The sequence below is a fragment of the Astatotilapia calliptera genome, chromosome 3 (genome assembly GCF_900246225.1).
Source record: "Astatotilapia calliptera chromosome 3, fAstCal1.2, whole genome shotgun sequence".
Classification (NCBI taxonomy): domain Eukaryota; kingdom Metazoa; phylum Chordata; class Actinopteri; order Cichliformes; family Cichlidae; genus Astatotilapia; species Astatotilapia calliptera.
The window spans coordinates 6,076,331-6,093,211 of NC_039304.1; the positions used below are offsets into that span (position 1 = coordinate 6,076,331).

The 16,881-nt window shown below is 42.7% G+C and overlaps 1 protein-coding gene across 1 annotated transcript in view; it reads right to left on the reverse strand.

The window, feature by feature from the left end:
- zanl (zonadhesin, like) overlaps nt 1-16,881 on the reverse strand; it is a 37,616-nt gene that overhangs the window by 16,873 nt on the left and 3,862 nt on the right. The window contains 19 exon segments of the mRNA XM_026151136.1: nt 248-417; nt 2,230-2,337; nt 2,467-2,610; nt 3,052-3,197; nt 3,634-3,758; nt 4,033-4,149; nt 4,678-4,816; nt 5,005-5,201; nt 5,603-5,744; nt 5,944-6,082; nt 6,169-6,297; nt 7,259-7,407; nt 9,179-9,423; nt 14,031-14,172; nt 15,041-15,234; nt 15,333-15,906; nt 15,997-16,094; nt 16,194-16,364; nt 16,621-16,773. Of these exon segments, the coding sequence (XP_026006921.1) occupies nt 248-417; nt 2,230-2,337; nt 2,467-2,610; nt 3,052-3,197; nt 3,634-3,758; nt 4,033-4,149; nt 4,678-4,816; nt 5,005-5,201; nt 5,603-5,744; nt 5,944-6,082; nt 6,169-6,297; nt 7,259-7,407; nt 9,179-9,423; nt 14,031-14,172; nt 15,041-15,234; nt 15,333-15,906; nt 15,997-16,094; nt 16,194-16,364; nt 16,621-16,773 (3,282 nt within the window).

The following is a 16,881-nucleotide window of genomic DNA, read 5'->3' on the forward strand; positions in this document are numbered from 1 at the left end:
GTAATATATCGTGGTTATATTTACAGGTGGAGACAACTTCCAAATGGAGAAGCTATGGCATGCACCCCATTTAAAAGGGAAAATGCTGAAGGCTCATTTTTCCAAAATGAAAAGGTATTATTCAAGTCTTTATTCATTTATGCTTCAGAATGGGGCTTATCAAGCCAATGGGTGATATCACTGTGACTATGTTTTATATATCATATATCATTTAGATATATTTGGTATATCTCAGATTCAAACTTACGGCAGAAGTCTGGAGTTCTCCATTGGTAGACTTTGGCTCCAGCACTATGACATGCGTCAGTGTAGGCCTGGAGCTGGTCACACAGCACGTGCTGCTGGCCGTTGAACTGACACATGTCATACACACAGCTTTGGAAGAATGGAGTGGGATTAACTACACTGATGCACTCCCTGTAACAGAGAAAAGCACTCACTTAGCTTAGGTAGGAAAAGGCAGAGGCTCATATATACTGAAAATCTGAGTTCGAACAAACAAAAAAGCTACATTTGGTGGTGAAACAGTCAACAACTGTTGCATAAGTTTAGCAACAATTCACTAGCTGGGGCCAGTGAATAAAGGTGAATGGCTTAAACATGAATTGAACTGCGGTTTGGGGAAGGCCTCGCTGGGGACTGGCGGTGGCTCCTGGGCTGGCAGATCCCCAAAGAAGGCATCCCCTAGAAGCAGCAATAATTGTGCATTGTGAAGGTGAAAGACCTCTGCAGTAATAATTCAATTTTTCAATTCAATTTATTTATACAGCCCCAAATCACAACAACAATTGCCTCAAGGCGCTTTATATGTAAGGTAGACCCTGCAGTAATACCTACAGAAACAACCCAACAATCATATGACTAACTATGAGCACGCACTTTGGCGACAGTGGGAAGGAACAACTCCTTTTAACAGGAAGAAACCTCTGGCAAAACCATTCCCATGGAAGGACAGCCATCTGCCGCTACAGGTTGAAGTGGAAGAAGGAAAGCAGGACAAAAGAGAAGCGCAGAGAGAAGATGGTCAAGGATTCCAGAGAGTAGAGTGGTTGAGCTTGGAAAATTACGAAGGAATGGTGGGAGAAGACATCAAAGCAGATTTCAGACAACGAAAGACCTTAATAGCTTGAATGAGGAGAACCCCTGATCGAGTGGCAACGTGGCTCGACTGGTGTGGAGGCTGGATGGATGCATGTCTGTATTTTAAGACATCAGGCAATGGCTTGACGGCTCGTAAAAGCTTTTACTGGTGTGTTTGAAAATGATCGATATGGAGACAAAGACTGGCAATACGGTGTCAGGAATGTGCATTGTTATGTTTTGGGAAAGATAGATAGATGCATGGACCCTGGCATCCAAGTTATTGGGGAAAGTGGGAAAGAGATACTGGCTTCCAGGTTCCAAAAAGCACGCTGCTGCATTTTGCTCAGGAGAGATAGAGGGAAGAAAAGCTTGCTACTGCAAATGAAGGAAAAGAACCTGGCATCCCGGTACCTGATGTATGCTGGCGAATTTGAAAAAGACGGACAGAGAAATAGAACCTGGAATACCATTGCAAAAAGCATTCGGCTGGATTTGTAAAGGAGGAAAAGAGAAAGAAAACATGGCATTCCAGTGCCAAAACACATGCTGCTGCATTTTTGTGAAAAGGGGAGGGACGGAAGAGGAACTGGCAACCCGGTGCTAAAAGCTTGCTCCTGCATTTGTGAAGGAGGGATAGAGAAAGAAAGCCTGACATCCTAGTGCCAAGAAGCATGCTGCTGCATTGTGCGAGGGAGGGATAGAGGTGAAGGGAAACTGGAATCTCCTGGGTAGAAAACCTTGTTGATGCATTTGCAAATGAGGAATAATAACTTGGCATCCTGGTGCCAAAAGCTCACTGTTGTATTTGCAAAGGAGGGTTATAGAAAGAACCTGGTATCCCAGGTGTTTTGCAACGATAGATAGAGATAAACTGGCAAGTCATTGGTAAAAACTTGCTGCTGCGTTTGAGAATGAGGGACAAAGAACGAAACTGGCATCCCAGTGCCAGAAGGGTTCATTACAGCATTACAGTAATAGTATTGAAAATATTTATTCATATTTTACAGGTCAGTTGGGTGATTACCAGGCATGCTGCCATCTAGTTCATGATTTTATAAGGTCAGGAAAAAAACGTTGTAAAATCCCAGGAATCCCATCAGTTTAACCAAGTCGATAACCAAAAGTGGAGGGGTTGTGAATTCTTACCGGAAGGGTCCAGTAGGGTCTGTAATTTTACCACATTTCTCTGGTTTTACAACTTCAGCTTCCAAATTGGGGTCACAGTCTGGATCAGGCTTTGTTCCTGGGGTACATCTGGTCAATACAAATACAAAACACAGTTACATCCTCTTCAGTTTGTCAGAAAGAGTCCGACAGCAAGGTAACGAAAGACATAACCAGAAGAAATCCAAAAGACAGAAAGATAGATATGTTGGAACTCACGAGTCATCTTCATCGTCTTTGGTCTGCCAGCTGTTCCCAAAGTCATTACTATTTCCTGCCACAGTGCCATCTGGTTTAGTGAAGTCATTGTCTGGGTTCCCATCATAGTCACCACAAAGGCCACACATTTGGTCATAGTAGGAGCTGGTAGAACAAAGTCAAGGTAGGATATGTAGGATTAAAATAAGACAAGCTTAAGAATATTTGCAATGTTTCATAAGGTGTTGCTTGGCCTTTTATTGTAATTCTAGAAACAAATGAAGAGAATGCAAAGATCCCTGATACAATAAACCAGGGCATCGTTAGTATATATTAAAAGTTGCATAAGTCCACAATATGCACACAAATGGACTGCTTTGTTTTCACAACATACATAAAACAACTGGTGATGTTCAGCAGTTTAGATCGTTATCTATCAGAGTTTCTTCAGATCGTTAGGTTATGGTTGCATCGGAGGAAAGTGGTCATCAAAAAAAGAATGATGGAGCAATGGAGACAGTGGTCAGGTGTATTGTATGAATGTGTGAAGCAAATAAAAATAAGTTCTACAATATCAAAATAGTTCAAACCAATATTTATACTAACCTGGGAACTGAGATCTGGGCATAATGGTTTCCATCCCAACGCACCCTCAAGCCAAAGGATGTTTGAAGCGTGATGAACTGACCAGCAAGACTAATAGACATGAGAGGAGAGGGGGAGTGGGGCAGAGCCACCCGTACTCCGTTCACCTGATTCAGTGATGAAGAAAAAGATGTTAAGAATATAAGAATATAAAGATGTTAAACAGACTGTGTAAACGTCTAATTGGTGGACAGGTCAGGGAGTATAAAAGTACAAAGAGTGTGCAATGTGCAGTATATCAGGCAAAAACAGACTTTGTATAGTTTTAACAAGCAAGACAGACATTGCTTTATGCCTATCACACTGTGTTATCTTTGGCATAGATTCAACTGACAAAATGGGAAAAATCTGTTTTGTTTTTTTTACATGTTGTTAGCAACAAAGTAACTAAAGATATAATTTGAGTTCTTTGCTAAAATGTCAGTTATGTGTAGACATAAGACATACATGGTGATGATACAACTACTGTGTGGGATGTCTGCTGGCACACATTTTACTTAAAGATGGGAAATACAAGAGATAGTAATTCATTCATATACTGACCAGTGTTCTACTGCTCTTCATCAGGGTCACAGTAATTCCATCCACTGTCACATATAGCTTCCTCAGGTATGACACTCCTGCAACTCCTCTCTCTTCATTCTTTGCCTCCACAGAGAACCAAGGGCCTGCACAGGGAAGACCACGACAATCAGGAATATTGTGTGTTTATATTAAAGGTGAATATTGGCATTAACATACAAACCACCACTGACATTCAGTGTCTTCTCTTTGCAGCAAACGTGAATGAAAACAACATCTGTCATGCTTTGCGATGAAAATAATAAATGAGTAAATTTAGCTCATTTAAACTTTAATTTGTGCGTGTGGTGTGGCAAGACTAGAACAGGTGCAATGAAACCCAAACATCTTAATGAATAAATGTCTCAAAATAGTGTGTACCTGTGCTGTTCCTACAGCTTCTGGCCAGTGTGTAAGTACAGGTTCCCATGAAGCTGTAGTACTTCTTGTCAAAGGTGTTGTAGTGTGGATCCCCAGAAACTACACAATCCTGAAAACCTGAGAGAGGGGAAAAACATCAGGAACATCAGACTGAAACACAGATGAAGCCACTGTAGAACAATTACCTAATAACAGTGCAGTTCACTGCTGCTTTGGACTTGTACTGGCATTAAAAAAGATGCAAAGAATATGTCCTTTCCTGACTAGACAAAAATTTTCTGCAATTCTGTGATTTTGTATTATAAAGAAATGCATGTAACACGTGTTGTTATAGACAAACTGTACAGAAGAGAGCAAAAGAAACATAACAGCAACACACACATAAATATTTCACTGTTATTGAAAGTAAAAGACACCTGTGGTTTGTGCTTCTCTATCTTCCATTACTCAATCTAATTATGTATATTAGAGCAGGGATAGAAAATGCTAGTTTGAGAACTTTGACAAAGTCTACAGCATCACGTCAAACACAGTTGCAAAACTTTTCAGGTTGGCAGTCCAACCCAAGAGATCTGGAAACCTACTTAGAATATAATGGCTACAGCTTTGCTGTGTTTTTTTTAGGTGTGAACATTACAAACATACTCGTAGGATAGCAGCCCAGCTCTCCATCCTGAAGTTTACATTCATGCATTGGGGGGCATTCAGAGGCTTCACAGGTAATTCCAGCTGCACCACACCAACATTTTCGCTTGCAGTCTTCCTCAAAAAACTCCTCTCCAGGCTGACAAACAGACAACAAAATTGACAATTAAGCATAGCAGGCACAGATGATTCTTTGTAGATCCTTTTATGCATGTATGTATGAAAATGTTGTTTTAGAGAGGACATAAAGAGACTGCAAGTGACCTGACTTGAAATACAAAGGACCAAATGATTCACTGCCGGCCTATCAGACCCACTTCACCATACCTCATAATACTGGCCGTTCGTGTGGTTGCAGCCACACATGTTCTCCTTAACGCACTTGCCAGCACTCAGGACATAGCTGGGATCACACACACAGGACTCAGAGCAGGGACCAGAGCAGGAGGGGGGTTTTCCAAAGCATGTTTCCTGACAAGGATCTGCACAAGGTTCGTAGTGGCTGTTTGGGGGACAGCTCAGTGCTAAGCAGACCACAAGAGGTTGAAGTTAGTGATAGGAAACAAAAGTATGTGCTGGTTAAAATATAAAATGACAGCTTTTCACAAGAAAAGAGATACGTCTTTGGCATTTCCAGCTGTGTTGTCTTCCGTGTAACTAGATTGTTTGAGTTTGGTGGTAACCCAGTCTCCTGCAGCCTCTTGGCATATGTTGTCTGCCCAACTAGGTATGCTAAAGCAGCACTCCCTCAGTTAACTTTAGTGAGTAGGAAGCCCGTATGAAGTACTCTTCCACAAGTCAAAACTGACCATAAACTTCTTTGTGTTATTATCTCCCAACTACTCAGCCAAGCTGATTTTTACCTAATGATATACCTAAAGATATTTTACTACTAAATTAAATCATTTGTCCTTCCAATACTCACGGCAGAAGGTTTCATTCCTCCATGGTCCAAGGTTGACCCCACGATCTTGGCATTCATTGACATAGGCTTCAATGGCTTCACACAAAATGGGCTTGGCACCATCCAGCTCACACAAGTCAAAGACACAGTCCCTGAAGTAATTCTGAGAACAAACAATCACTTTGTTACAATGCTTTATATTGTGTGACCATCTAAAACCACATATTCAAATTATTCCACTATTACTAATATCACATTTTCACCCTGAATGCACACACACATAGACAAATACAACAAGCTCAGAATAAGGACTGGTTCCACATTTGTTCATTATATGTGCACTATCCTCTACATGAACATACATTGGGGTTGACTTTGGGATGGCACACAGCAAAAGGTCCATTTTTGTCCAGCAGAATGCCACAATATCCAGAGCTTTCATACAGTTCCTGTTCTTCTTCATTGCACTCAGGGATGGTAGTGTTGGGTTTCTTATTACATCTGTCAAGACAGACCATCATCTTAAGAACATTTGTCTTTTGTCAATGGTAAATGTTTCTTTACACTTGCATCTCTGCAATACTCACTCTGGATTCATGTTCCAACTGTGTCCAAAGTCATTGGCATTTTCAGCTAAGCTTCCATCTGGTTTGCGGAAGTCATCTTTGGTATCTCCATCATAGTTGCCACACAGGCCACACAGCTTGTTCTGATAGCTGCAGATTGCAGAAAATGATTGTGTTAGAGTCTTATGCAAGAAAGACTAACAAGTCAGCCAGAACTACAACGTGTTTTAATTCCAGCCAAGTTTCTTTTCAGCAGTAGACTAAACCCCACACATTAGTAAGACTAAAAGATCAGACATGTACATTTGATGCGTTTGATAGCATCAGCATAGAATTAACTAGTCAGGAAATTAGAAGTTTTGTGTGATTTTATCTTGAAATTTTGAGGGAGCTGTTTGTGTTGCCCCTGCTACATTGTTTAAATAAAATATCCTAGCTGTGTCATTAATCTCTGCCTTTATCACCTTACTACTCCTTACAGATAAAGGATTCATGTTCAGTATATGAAAATGTGTTATAGTGTCATGGTCCGTGGTCCTGTGTCTGAGGAATGCGTGACGCTCGGGTAGCCACACCCCCGGGCTATCACCGGCACATCTGTTCTCCATCACGGTGACTACACGGAGATCTACTGAACCTGGCACTGATGGAAGGCTCCACGCCAGTCCGTTAGTCCCCCCACAGTGGTAACTAGACTTCCACGAAAGCGTGCATTCCCTTCTGGTTGGAACTGTGTTTAATCTGCCTACTTGTGTCCAGGTTTCGACTCGGCGTCTGCCACCTGCCTGTCCTCCGGCTCAACTGGATCACTCGGTGCATCATCTGGCCCATTCGCTATTTCCACGGACTTTCTGCTCACGGACTGCCACACTTCCCTCCCGAGCTCCCACAGTCCCGTTCCATCGTAAGCCCCCTACTCTAACTAAGTCCTGATGTGTTTTCCCTACTTTCCGGCTCCCTAGTAATCATCTCCCCTTTCTATTGCAGCCTCCCATGGTCCCGATCCTGGCTTAGTTTTAGTTGTATCAGTATGGATGTAGATTTCTGGACTGGTGAACTTGTGATTAAAACACCACTTTATAAGGAAACCATGAATTTGGTCTTCACTCACTCTTCGATTACTTTGATGTCCATGAAGGCGTTTCCATCATAGCGAACCGTCACACCAAAGTTCATGGAGACAGTGTAGTGTTTTCCTGACTTGAACACAGAAATACCAGGGGACGGAGACAGTGGCAGATTGACATTGGTCCCATTAACCTGTATGGGAAAATAGGCAGAGTACATCAAATCTGGTCAATTATTAGCCAACATTTTCATTTTTTAATTACCCATGTCACAACATTACTATCTGTAACTGAAAAGAAACGTTCCTTTATCATGCCAATGATGTCTGAACAACTCAGCTCTTGCCCGACATGTTAAACGCAGCTGCCGGCATGGCAAGCGAAAGTGGATCGAAGCCAAAGGCATGAATGCACAAGAAAACAGTCGACCAGAACGATACCCGAATATTAAATCGCATTGTACCAGATCTAACAGGGGCTCGCAGTGGCCGCTCTGTCCCAATCCGAGACAAAATGGACGAGTCCTCCTCACTGAAGCTGAGCAAGACCAATGTTGAGCCAAACAGTTCTGCGATACTTTAAACCAGCCCGAGCCACTCCACTTGTTCGAGGCCAAAGAACTTGCACCCTCCATGGATCTTCTTCCTGTCGATATCGGAAAAATCATCAACGCCGAAGTCAAGACAGCGATGTTGGCCTGGACGAGTTCCTCCCCACAATGCTGAAGGACGACAAAGCCCAGTTGGATGCCGCCCTTAGAAGTCCCCTAAATGCCTGCTGGTCAACATCGCATGTACCCTATGAATGGGTAATTTCAATGACTTCAAGAAAGCTTTTGACAACGTCCACCGGCCGACTCTATGGGCTATCCCACGTCAATATGGAGTCCCCCAGCAGTTTGTAGACGCCTTTTGTGGTCTCTGCTCCAACTCCCGGTTCTGCGTCCAGACAGATGATTGGATGGCGCCCTTAGAAGACCCCTAAACGCCTGCTGGACAACATCGCGTGTACCCTATGAATGGGCAAAAGGTGTTATCACCAAACTTCCCGAAAGGCGATTTGGGTGACTGTAACAACTGCCGGGGCATCACGCTGCTGTCGGTACCCGGGAAAGTGCTTTGCCTTATTCTTTTGAATTGGCTACTGGGCCCCTACTGGGCTCGACTACGGAAGACCTCCAAGAATGGACTGCAGCTTTGCAGAGGCAGGTGAGGAAGTCGGATTACGAATCAGCGCCAAGAAAACCAAGGTACTCAGAGTTGGCTACACAACTGCCCATGTTCCCGTCATAATCAACCAATAACGTGCTGATAAGTTGGAAAATTTCACATATCTGGGCAGCATCATCTCGAATGACGGGATCTCTGATCAAGATGTCAACTCCAGAGTAGGGAAGGCTGCCGGTGTCCTCCGACATCTCCAATTCAATTCATTTAAATTCAATGTTTTTTATATAGCCCCAAATCACAAAAACAGTCACCTCAAGGTGCTTTATATTGTAAGATAGACCTTACAATAATACATACAGAGAAAAAAAACAACAATCATATGACCCCATTGACCAAGCACTTTGGTGACAGAGGCGTCTTTTAACAGGAAGAAGCCTTTGGCAGAACCAGCGAAAGCAAGGCCGACCAAATATCACATGACGTCGAATGTTTATGGATGATCTGAAAACAGTCGACATCGCCTGGGACGAAGCTGAAACATTCGCCCCTGACCGACATCGATGGAGATTGTTAGCTGCCCGATGCGTCGCTCGGCGTAGGAGGAACTAAGTGCTAAGTGTAAGTGCAAGTTTCTTTCCATGGTCAATTGCAGTGGTTTTCAGAAGTGTTCCTGAGCATGTGCAGTGGTTTGTACCACAGAATGATGTTTGTTTGTAATGCAGTAGTGCCTGATAACGTGAAAGCGTGATTGGTTTTCACATGCAAAACATCCTGTTTCTTCTTCTCATGTCTTACCTGCACAGTGCCACCTTTGAGAATGGAGATCTTTATCATCTGTGCGTATACATGTACGGCATTCACATAGGAGATGGTCGGCCTGTTATACCGGTTTTCATTGTCAGTATGGACCTCAAAGTAGGGCACAGTTGTGTCATTGCATGGACTAGACATCAGATAGCTGCAGTTGCCCATGAAGTCATATTTGCGTTTGTCAAAGCTGGTGTAGTGTGGATCGCCAGATGCAATGCATGTGGATGTACCTAAAGAAAATAACAAGAGATAAATGGTATATTGGCATTTTGATACGAATGTAATGTATTGATGTAATCAAGAATTTAAGGCAGATTTTTCCGTGAAGGTTCTCAGCCATCCAGGTCATCGTAGTCTAAGAACCTTGGAAAGAAAAGTGTCTGGACTTTTCTTTAAGACATTTCACCTCTTCAGCTTCTTCAGTTCTAAGAGCAACTGGTGGACAGTCACAGACTTTTAAGCCCTATTGGGAGTGTCCCTAAGAGGATGCCAATGTCCACATTTTGGACAGAGAAGACAGATGGTTTGAAAGAGGAATAAAATAAGCCATTTGTCCACTGTGAATGACCATCTTTCAACAGAGGGACAGGTTTACGACACCGACTGTCTGCCATCTATAATGCAGTTTTGAGATCCTTCCCAGACGCCTTAACACCCATTCACATACTGGGTCATTTCACCTCAGTAAGTCACATGATAGGTTGAGGCTAGGTCTCACAATGGATTCACCCGAAACCTGTGTGGGTCACCTGTTTCACAGGTGACCCACACCTGTTTTCTAACCGTGGCTCATGTGATAATGGAGAGGAACATTAGGGGGTCCACGGCCCCCTTAGGTCCACTCCCAATTAGGGATGGGTTCTGACATAAACGGTATGACATAAACACTTGACCCCTGTTTCAATTCAGGGGGTCAGTGTTGACATTGTGGAGGACTATAAATACCTTGGAGTACACATTGACAATAAACTGGACTGGGCTGCAAACACCACAGCACTTTACAGGAAGGGCCAGAGTCGTCTCTATTTTTTGAGGCGACTGAGGTCCTTCAACATCTGCCAGAAAATGCTGAGGATTTTCTATGAGTCTGTTGTGGCCAGTGCGATCCTCTATGCTGTTGCATGCTGGGGGAGCAGGCTGAGGGTCGCAGATGCCAACAGACTTAATAAACTAATCCGTAAGGCCAGCAATGTTGTGGGGATGGAGCTGGACTCCCTCAAGGTGGTGTCGGAGAGGCGGATGCTGTCCAAGATAAAGACAATGTTGGATAACACCTCCCACCCACTCCATGACATGCTGGTCAGTCACAGGAGCACGTTCAGTGAGAGACTGAGATTACCAAAAAGCACCACTGAACGACACAGGAAATCATTCCTGCCTGTGGCCATCTCCCTGTACAACGCATCCACTTAACACACTGTTTGCTGCTACAACTACACATGTTTCTTTTCCAACTATTTATTTATGAGTGACTTATGTATGTATGTATGTATATATATGTATATATTGTACTATTCTTAGTTAGTGTATTGTCTGTCTTGTCTTAATGTTGGTTTAAAATGGAGCACTGTAACAAAAAATAATTTCCCCCAGGGATCAATAAAGTATTCTGATTCTGATTCTGATTCTGATAACCAGACCGAAAAGCAGCGCACATTTCGGTGCTTTATTTCGGTGCTTTTTTTTCCTGAGCTGTGATACACTTTAGATTCTAGCCAATCATTTTACGTTTCCGAGGATGCCCAAGGCGAAGCGGTCAAAAGTCTGGCTGTACTTCACAGCAAAAGATGCAAACTCAGCAGCCTGCAACAAGTGCTTTGAGGTGATACTGTGCAAAGGAGGTAACACCTTGAATCTGATGAAACACTTGGCGATGCATAGCGTTTTTTTAAAAGCTGAGAAATGCACTGTATTTGATAGCTTGCTGCAAGACCTCGCACCAAGCACATTTACTGCGGATGTGGTGCCTGTTATTGACCCGGAGTTAGCAACATCCCCGAAGAGGAGAGTCCTGGCCCTAGCCCTGCCAGTGTAGCAAAAATGATGATGGTGGCGGCAGCAGCCATTCTTCTCTGGGTGAGTAGCTTACTGTTGTTCGTATGTAATTCACGTTGAGTAGGCTAACCACATTATTAAATTAATGCACATAAGGTGAACTAGCAAACACTGTCGGTGTTACATGCGGCCGTCTTCTTGTTTGATGGCAGATACTCCCTTCATGTTGTATCAACAGAAAAGGCTAACTTGGTTATCATTTTGCAGAAAAAAAGAGACTGCAAAAAATAAAAACATGAGAGGTTTTTGGACAAAGATTTTGTTCTCCATTCTTTAAGCACTGGTTCGAGCACCGTTTAAGCACCGGCACCGTTTCAGAAGTACTGGTTTGGCACCGGTATCGGATAAAACCTAAATGATACCCATCCCTAATCAGGACGCTACAACACAGAGCGAACACCATCCCCACAGACACAGCGGCCAGGGAGGCAGAAGAACATCACATCAAGAAGGCCCTGAGTAAATGTGATTATCCCAGCTGGACTTTTGTCAAAGCTGGTAAGGCGCCAAAAGAAAGCTCCAGCCGATCCAGGAGAGAAGGACAACGGCTGCCTATGTTAGGATGCCTGGGTCGTTGACCCAAGGTTTTGAGTTTATTATATTATTTATCATTTCTAGTCTTTGTTTTCTTTGTTAGAGTTCTGTCTTATGGTTTATGTCTCTGTGTAAACCTTAGTTGCTGTCTCCCCTGCCTGCTATATCCCCGTGTCCAGTCAGTGTCTGTGTCTGCCCTGGTTCCACGTCTCTGTTCCCTCTGTAGTGCTTGCCTATGAGTCTGTGTCTGTAAGTTCAGTCTGTGTTATGTTTCCTGTGTTACTTTGAAAGTCCATGTAAATGCATCTGGTTGTGCTTCCTTTGTCTCGTTAGGCCTGGTTTTCCTCAGCTGTGTTTCCCTCCTATTACCCATTCCCTGATTCCTCCCTCCGTGTATTTAAGCCCTGTGTTTCTCTGTGTCCGCGTTGCGATCTACCCTTATCTAGCTGCGTTTTCTATCTGTGTAAGTGTATTTTGTATTCCTAGTTTTGTTACCCTTTTCAGTTTACGTTCCGCCTCTGAGTGTCTGCACATTGCGTCCTCCTACTACCACCTAAAGAAAAGCCACCTAAAGAAAGCTCCAGGAGAGAAGGACAACCGCTGACTATATAGTGACCTATAGCTATCCCGTACATGTCAGGAGTATGTCAGGAGTATCGAAGCAGTCTAGATGCATTTTTTCTAAACACCGGGTCTCTGTGGCTTTTAAACCCCAAAACACGCTGCGCCAAAAATGGGTCCACCCCAAGGATCGGGTCCCCCGACACAAATAGAGTAACATAGTGTACGCTGTTAAGTGCCAGTAGGATTGTCAGGATTTATACATCAGGGAAACCAAACAACCTCTGGCTACAACACAGAAGAGCCACCTCGTCAGGCCAGGACTCTGCAGTCTATTTACACCTACAGGCCAGTGACACTCTTTCAATGATGAGGATGTAACATCCTGGACAGGGAGGAACGTGAAAATTTACGTGAAAAGGGAAAGACCATCTCTGAATCGAGGAGGGGGCCTAAGGGTACATCTGTCACCATCTTACAATGCTGTGATTGCAGCCATTCCCCAACTCTCTGTGAATGGGACTCATGGTTATTGATCAGTGGTTGTTGATCAATGGTCATGAGAATTTGCATAATTAAGATCAAGGAACTAACTGTGAAGGTTCTCAGTCATCCAGGTCATCGTAGTCTAAGGAGCTTGGAAAGAAAAGCGTCTGGACTTCTTTAAGTTGCTTACAGACATTTCACCTCTCATCTGAGAAGCTTCTTTCAGACCCAGCAACACACTCAGACCAAAACTGGTTCATCCTAAAGACAAAACTCCTAAACACAAACTTAACAATGTGGTGTATGCTGTACAGTGTAGCGAGGAATGCCCAGACCTCTACATTGGAGAGACCAAACAGCCACTTCACAAACGTATGGCACAACATAGAAAAGCCACCTCCACAGGACAAGACTCGGCTGTCCAACTGCGTCTAAAGGACAAAGGTCACTCTTTCGAGGATGCCAATGTTCACATTTTGGACAGAGAAGACAGATGGTTTGAAAGAGGAATAAAATAAGCCATTTGTCCACTGTGAGCGACCATCTTTGAACAGAAGCGGTGGTTTACGACACCAACTGTCTGCCATCTATAATCCAGTTTTGTTTTTCCTTCCCAGACGCCTCAACGCCCACTCACATCCTGGGCCATCTGACATGCGATTATTTAGAGGATCATTAGGGGTCCTTTGGCCCTCTCAGTGGGGTTACTCCCACAGGGTTTAAATCTGGGACTCTCCACCATTTGACGCTATAACTGAAGAAGCTTCTCAGATGAGAGGTGAAATGTCTTCAAGCAACTTAAAGAAGTCCAGATGCTTTTTCTTTCCAGGCTCCTTAGATTAAGGAACTGACCTCCCAGCCCATTGTTCCTTCTGCGGGCTGGTTTCAGTCATTATGCAAATGTACTGTTTATGAGATTGGAGAAACCTGCAGTCAGCTGAGACTGAAGAAGTCACTTGGATGAGTGACAAAACATTTCTCCCACAAAAACGCTACGTCCAGATGAACAGAATCAACCTCTGGAGTATTATATCAACAATCTTTGAACAGTGGAGTGGTAGTTGTGGACGTGACTACTTTAAAATATTTTTCTCTTTAGATGTGACTAGACCATCCATTGCATATTCATCTATTAAAATTACACATTTTAAGATGCATGTTGTAGTTTCAAGACAAATTTTTTGTTGCCAAACATTATTACCTTTAGGATAACAGCCTGCAACACCATTAACCTCTCGACACTCTTCAGTGGGGTCACAGGAGTTATCAACACATTCCAAAGTGTAGTTCCCTACACAGCGACACAGCTTTGTGCAGCCATCTCCAAATACTATCTCACCAGGCTGAAAAGAATTAACACAATCAAAACTAAGAAAGCGTGGTGTATAATTACATATTATTCAATTCATTCCATTTTTAGTTATTTAACAACAGTAGTGGCCTCTAGATTTATTTTATTTCTCACAACAGTCAGAAGGAAAAACTCCCTTTTGACAGGAAGAAATCCCTGCCAAACCAGGCACAGTGAGGAGTAGCCATCCGCTGTGACTGGTTGGAGTTGAGAAAAAGAGAAATAAAGGCAAATAAGAAAAAAGACACACTATGGAACACAGCCAGATAAGTAATGATGAGATGAAAAGTGTTTTATAAATAAACACAAAAAGTGAAAAGAGTTAAGCAAAGAAGAGACATTCAGTCTATCATACGAACGCCTTAGTAGCCTTGACCTATTGCAGTATAACTAACTATTTTAGGGTCACCTGCTTCTACCCTAAGTATGAGCTTTATCAAAAAATTGTAAGCATAATCCTAAAAGCAGAGAGGGCGTCTGTTTTGCAAATCTAAACTGAGGGCTGGTTTCACAGAAGAGGGACCTGAAATATAACTTATGCTTGCTATTTTGTTACTACAGTCGACCCCCGATTGTGGTTAGGGACCACAATCACTCTGGGAATACTTAAGAACGCCCTCTAAAAACGCTTATAACTGCCTGTTTTAATAGTTCAAACATGAAATCACCCTGATGAAAATAACTAATGAATATTTTAGATATGCTTTATCAAAAAATCCACAAATAGGCAAATTTTCTGCCAATAATTTAGAGTTACATTCCACAGAAAAATCAACAAATACTGAATAGGCAGAGGTTGACTGTATATCTGTGTTTACTGACCGGGAATTTATGTAGTATATGTAAATAGGACATCTGACCTCATAATAGTTATTCTCATCGTCTAAACAGCCACAACTCTCCAGTGGTATGCAACGCCGTCCTTTGAAGACAAAGCCTGGTTTGCAGAAACACCCAGTGATGCAGGAGCCAGAACAGTTGGTAGAGGGTTCCATACATGTAGGAATGCAAGCTGGACCGCACTCTATATACTCTGCGTTAGGAGGACACAGGTCTGGGTAGAAAGAATAAGATGGAAAATAAAAAGGAGCATGAATGAAAGAACTTCTGGACTTCTGGAATGAAGTATTAATGGAAATATCTGATAAAAACAAGTCTTACTTGGTGGTTTAGATGTAGTTTGTTCAGGAGTTGGTGGTTTGGGTGTTGTTGTTTTAGGTGTAGTTTGTTCAGGAGTTGGTGGTTTGGGTGTTGTTGTTTTAGGTGTAGTTTGTTCAGGAGTTGGTGGTTTGGGTGTTGTTGTTTTAGGTGTAGTTTGTTCAGGAGTTGGTGGTTTGGGTGTTGTTGTTTTAGGTGTAGTTTGTTCAGGAGTTGGTGGTTTGGGTGTTGTTGTTTTAGGTGTAGTTGGAGCAGCAGTTGGTGGTTTGGGTGTTGTTGTTTTAGGTGTAGTTGGAGCAGCAGTTGGTGGTTTGGGTGTTGTTGTTTTAGGTGTAGTTGGAGCAGCAGTTGGTGGTTTGGGTGTAACAGGCTGACCTATAAATGAAACAGATATAGTTTCTCATGTAAACACCGACACAACTGATCCATATTTCTGAAGGTTCTGAATGTGCAAGAAGGCAAATTAAACGTCTTGGGTTGATTTCTCACCTGTGCAGGTCATGATACAAACAGCATCGATAGCAATATCTGTCTGAGGCGTTTCTCCATAGGTACCCACAATTGCAAACTGAAATGCATATAAATGTGCATATGATGTGAAGCCTGTGCACACACAGGAATACACACATAAAGAGACTTGTGGTGTTCTACTATTTACCTTAATAGCATTATTTCCCAGAAAGCGGACGTTTGCCGGCTTCCAGCCTTGTCCCTGGTTCCCCGTTACAGTGAAGAGAGCAGGTCCGAGGGTTTCATCTGGTAAAGAGAAAAACAATTCAAAAAATGATTTTCCTCTTTTCTAGCTTTTGGTCAAACATTCTTCTATTATGATAGTGCACCCTTTTTTTCTTTTACCTGTGGTGATCGTGTGGACACTGATCTGCATAGTAGTACTAGTGCCATACAGGTAGTAATGGAAGGTAAGCTCGAGACATGCAGAGGAGGAGGGAGTTGTTAAAGGACTTGTGATCTGAGCACTGACTCCAGGTATAGCCTCGGAGGAATCCAACAACAGATAGGATCCAACTACATGTGTAAGGGTTAAAAGCATAATAATAACAATGCAAATAATATTACTACTACTAGTAGTAATAATTGTAAATTATTAGTAGAATTGTTATTATATTTCTGATTTATTGTCAGTACCACAATAGTGTCAGTTAGTGCTTAATCAGGCCAGAAAGCAGCGTTCTATGTTTTGCAAATATTGCAAGAGGAAAATAGAGCCAGTCTTGGTAAAACATTCACTTCCATTTAGACCTCACAAAGAAAAATCACTTACGACCAGGTTTTGAAAAGTCATCATCAGGTCCAGTGCCTTCAGTTTCAGTTTCTCCTGTCCACTGACTGAAGCCAAACATATTGGGATCCTCAGTTTGAGTTGTCCATCCACAGAGGTCACCGGAAGTGTCAAAATCACAGCCAAAAATACAAGCTGTGAACAAAACATTTATATATCAGCTCAAAATGTGATTGTGTGTGTGTGTGTGTGTGTGTGTGTGTGTGTGTGTGTGTGTGTGTGTGTCTGTGTCTTTATGTGCAT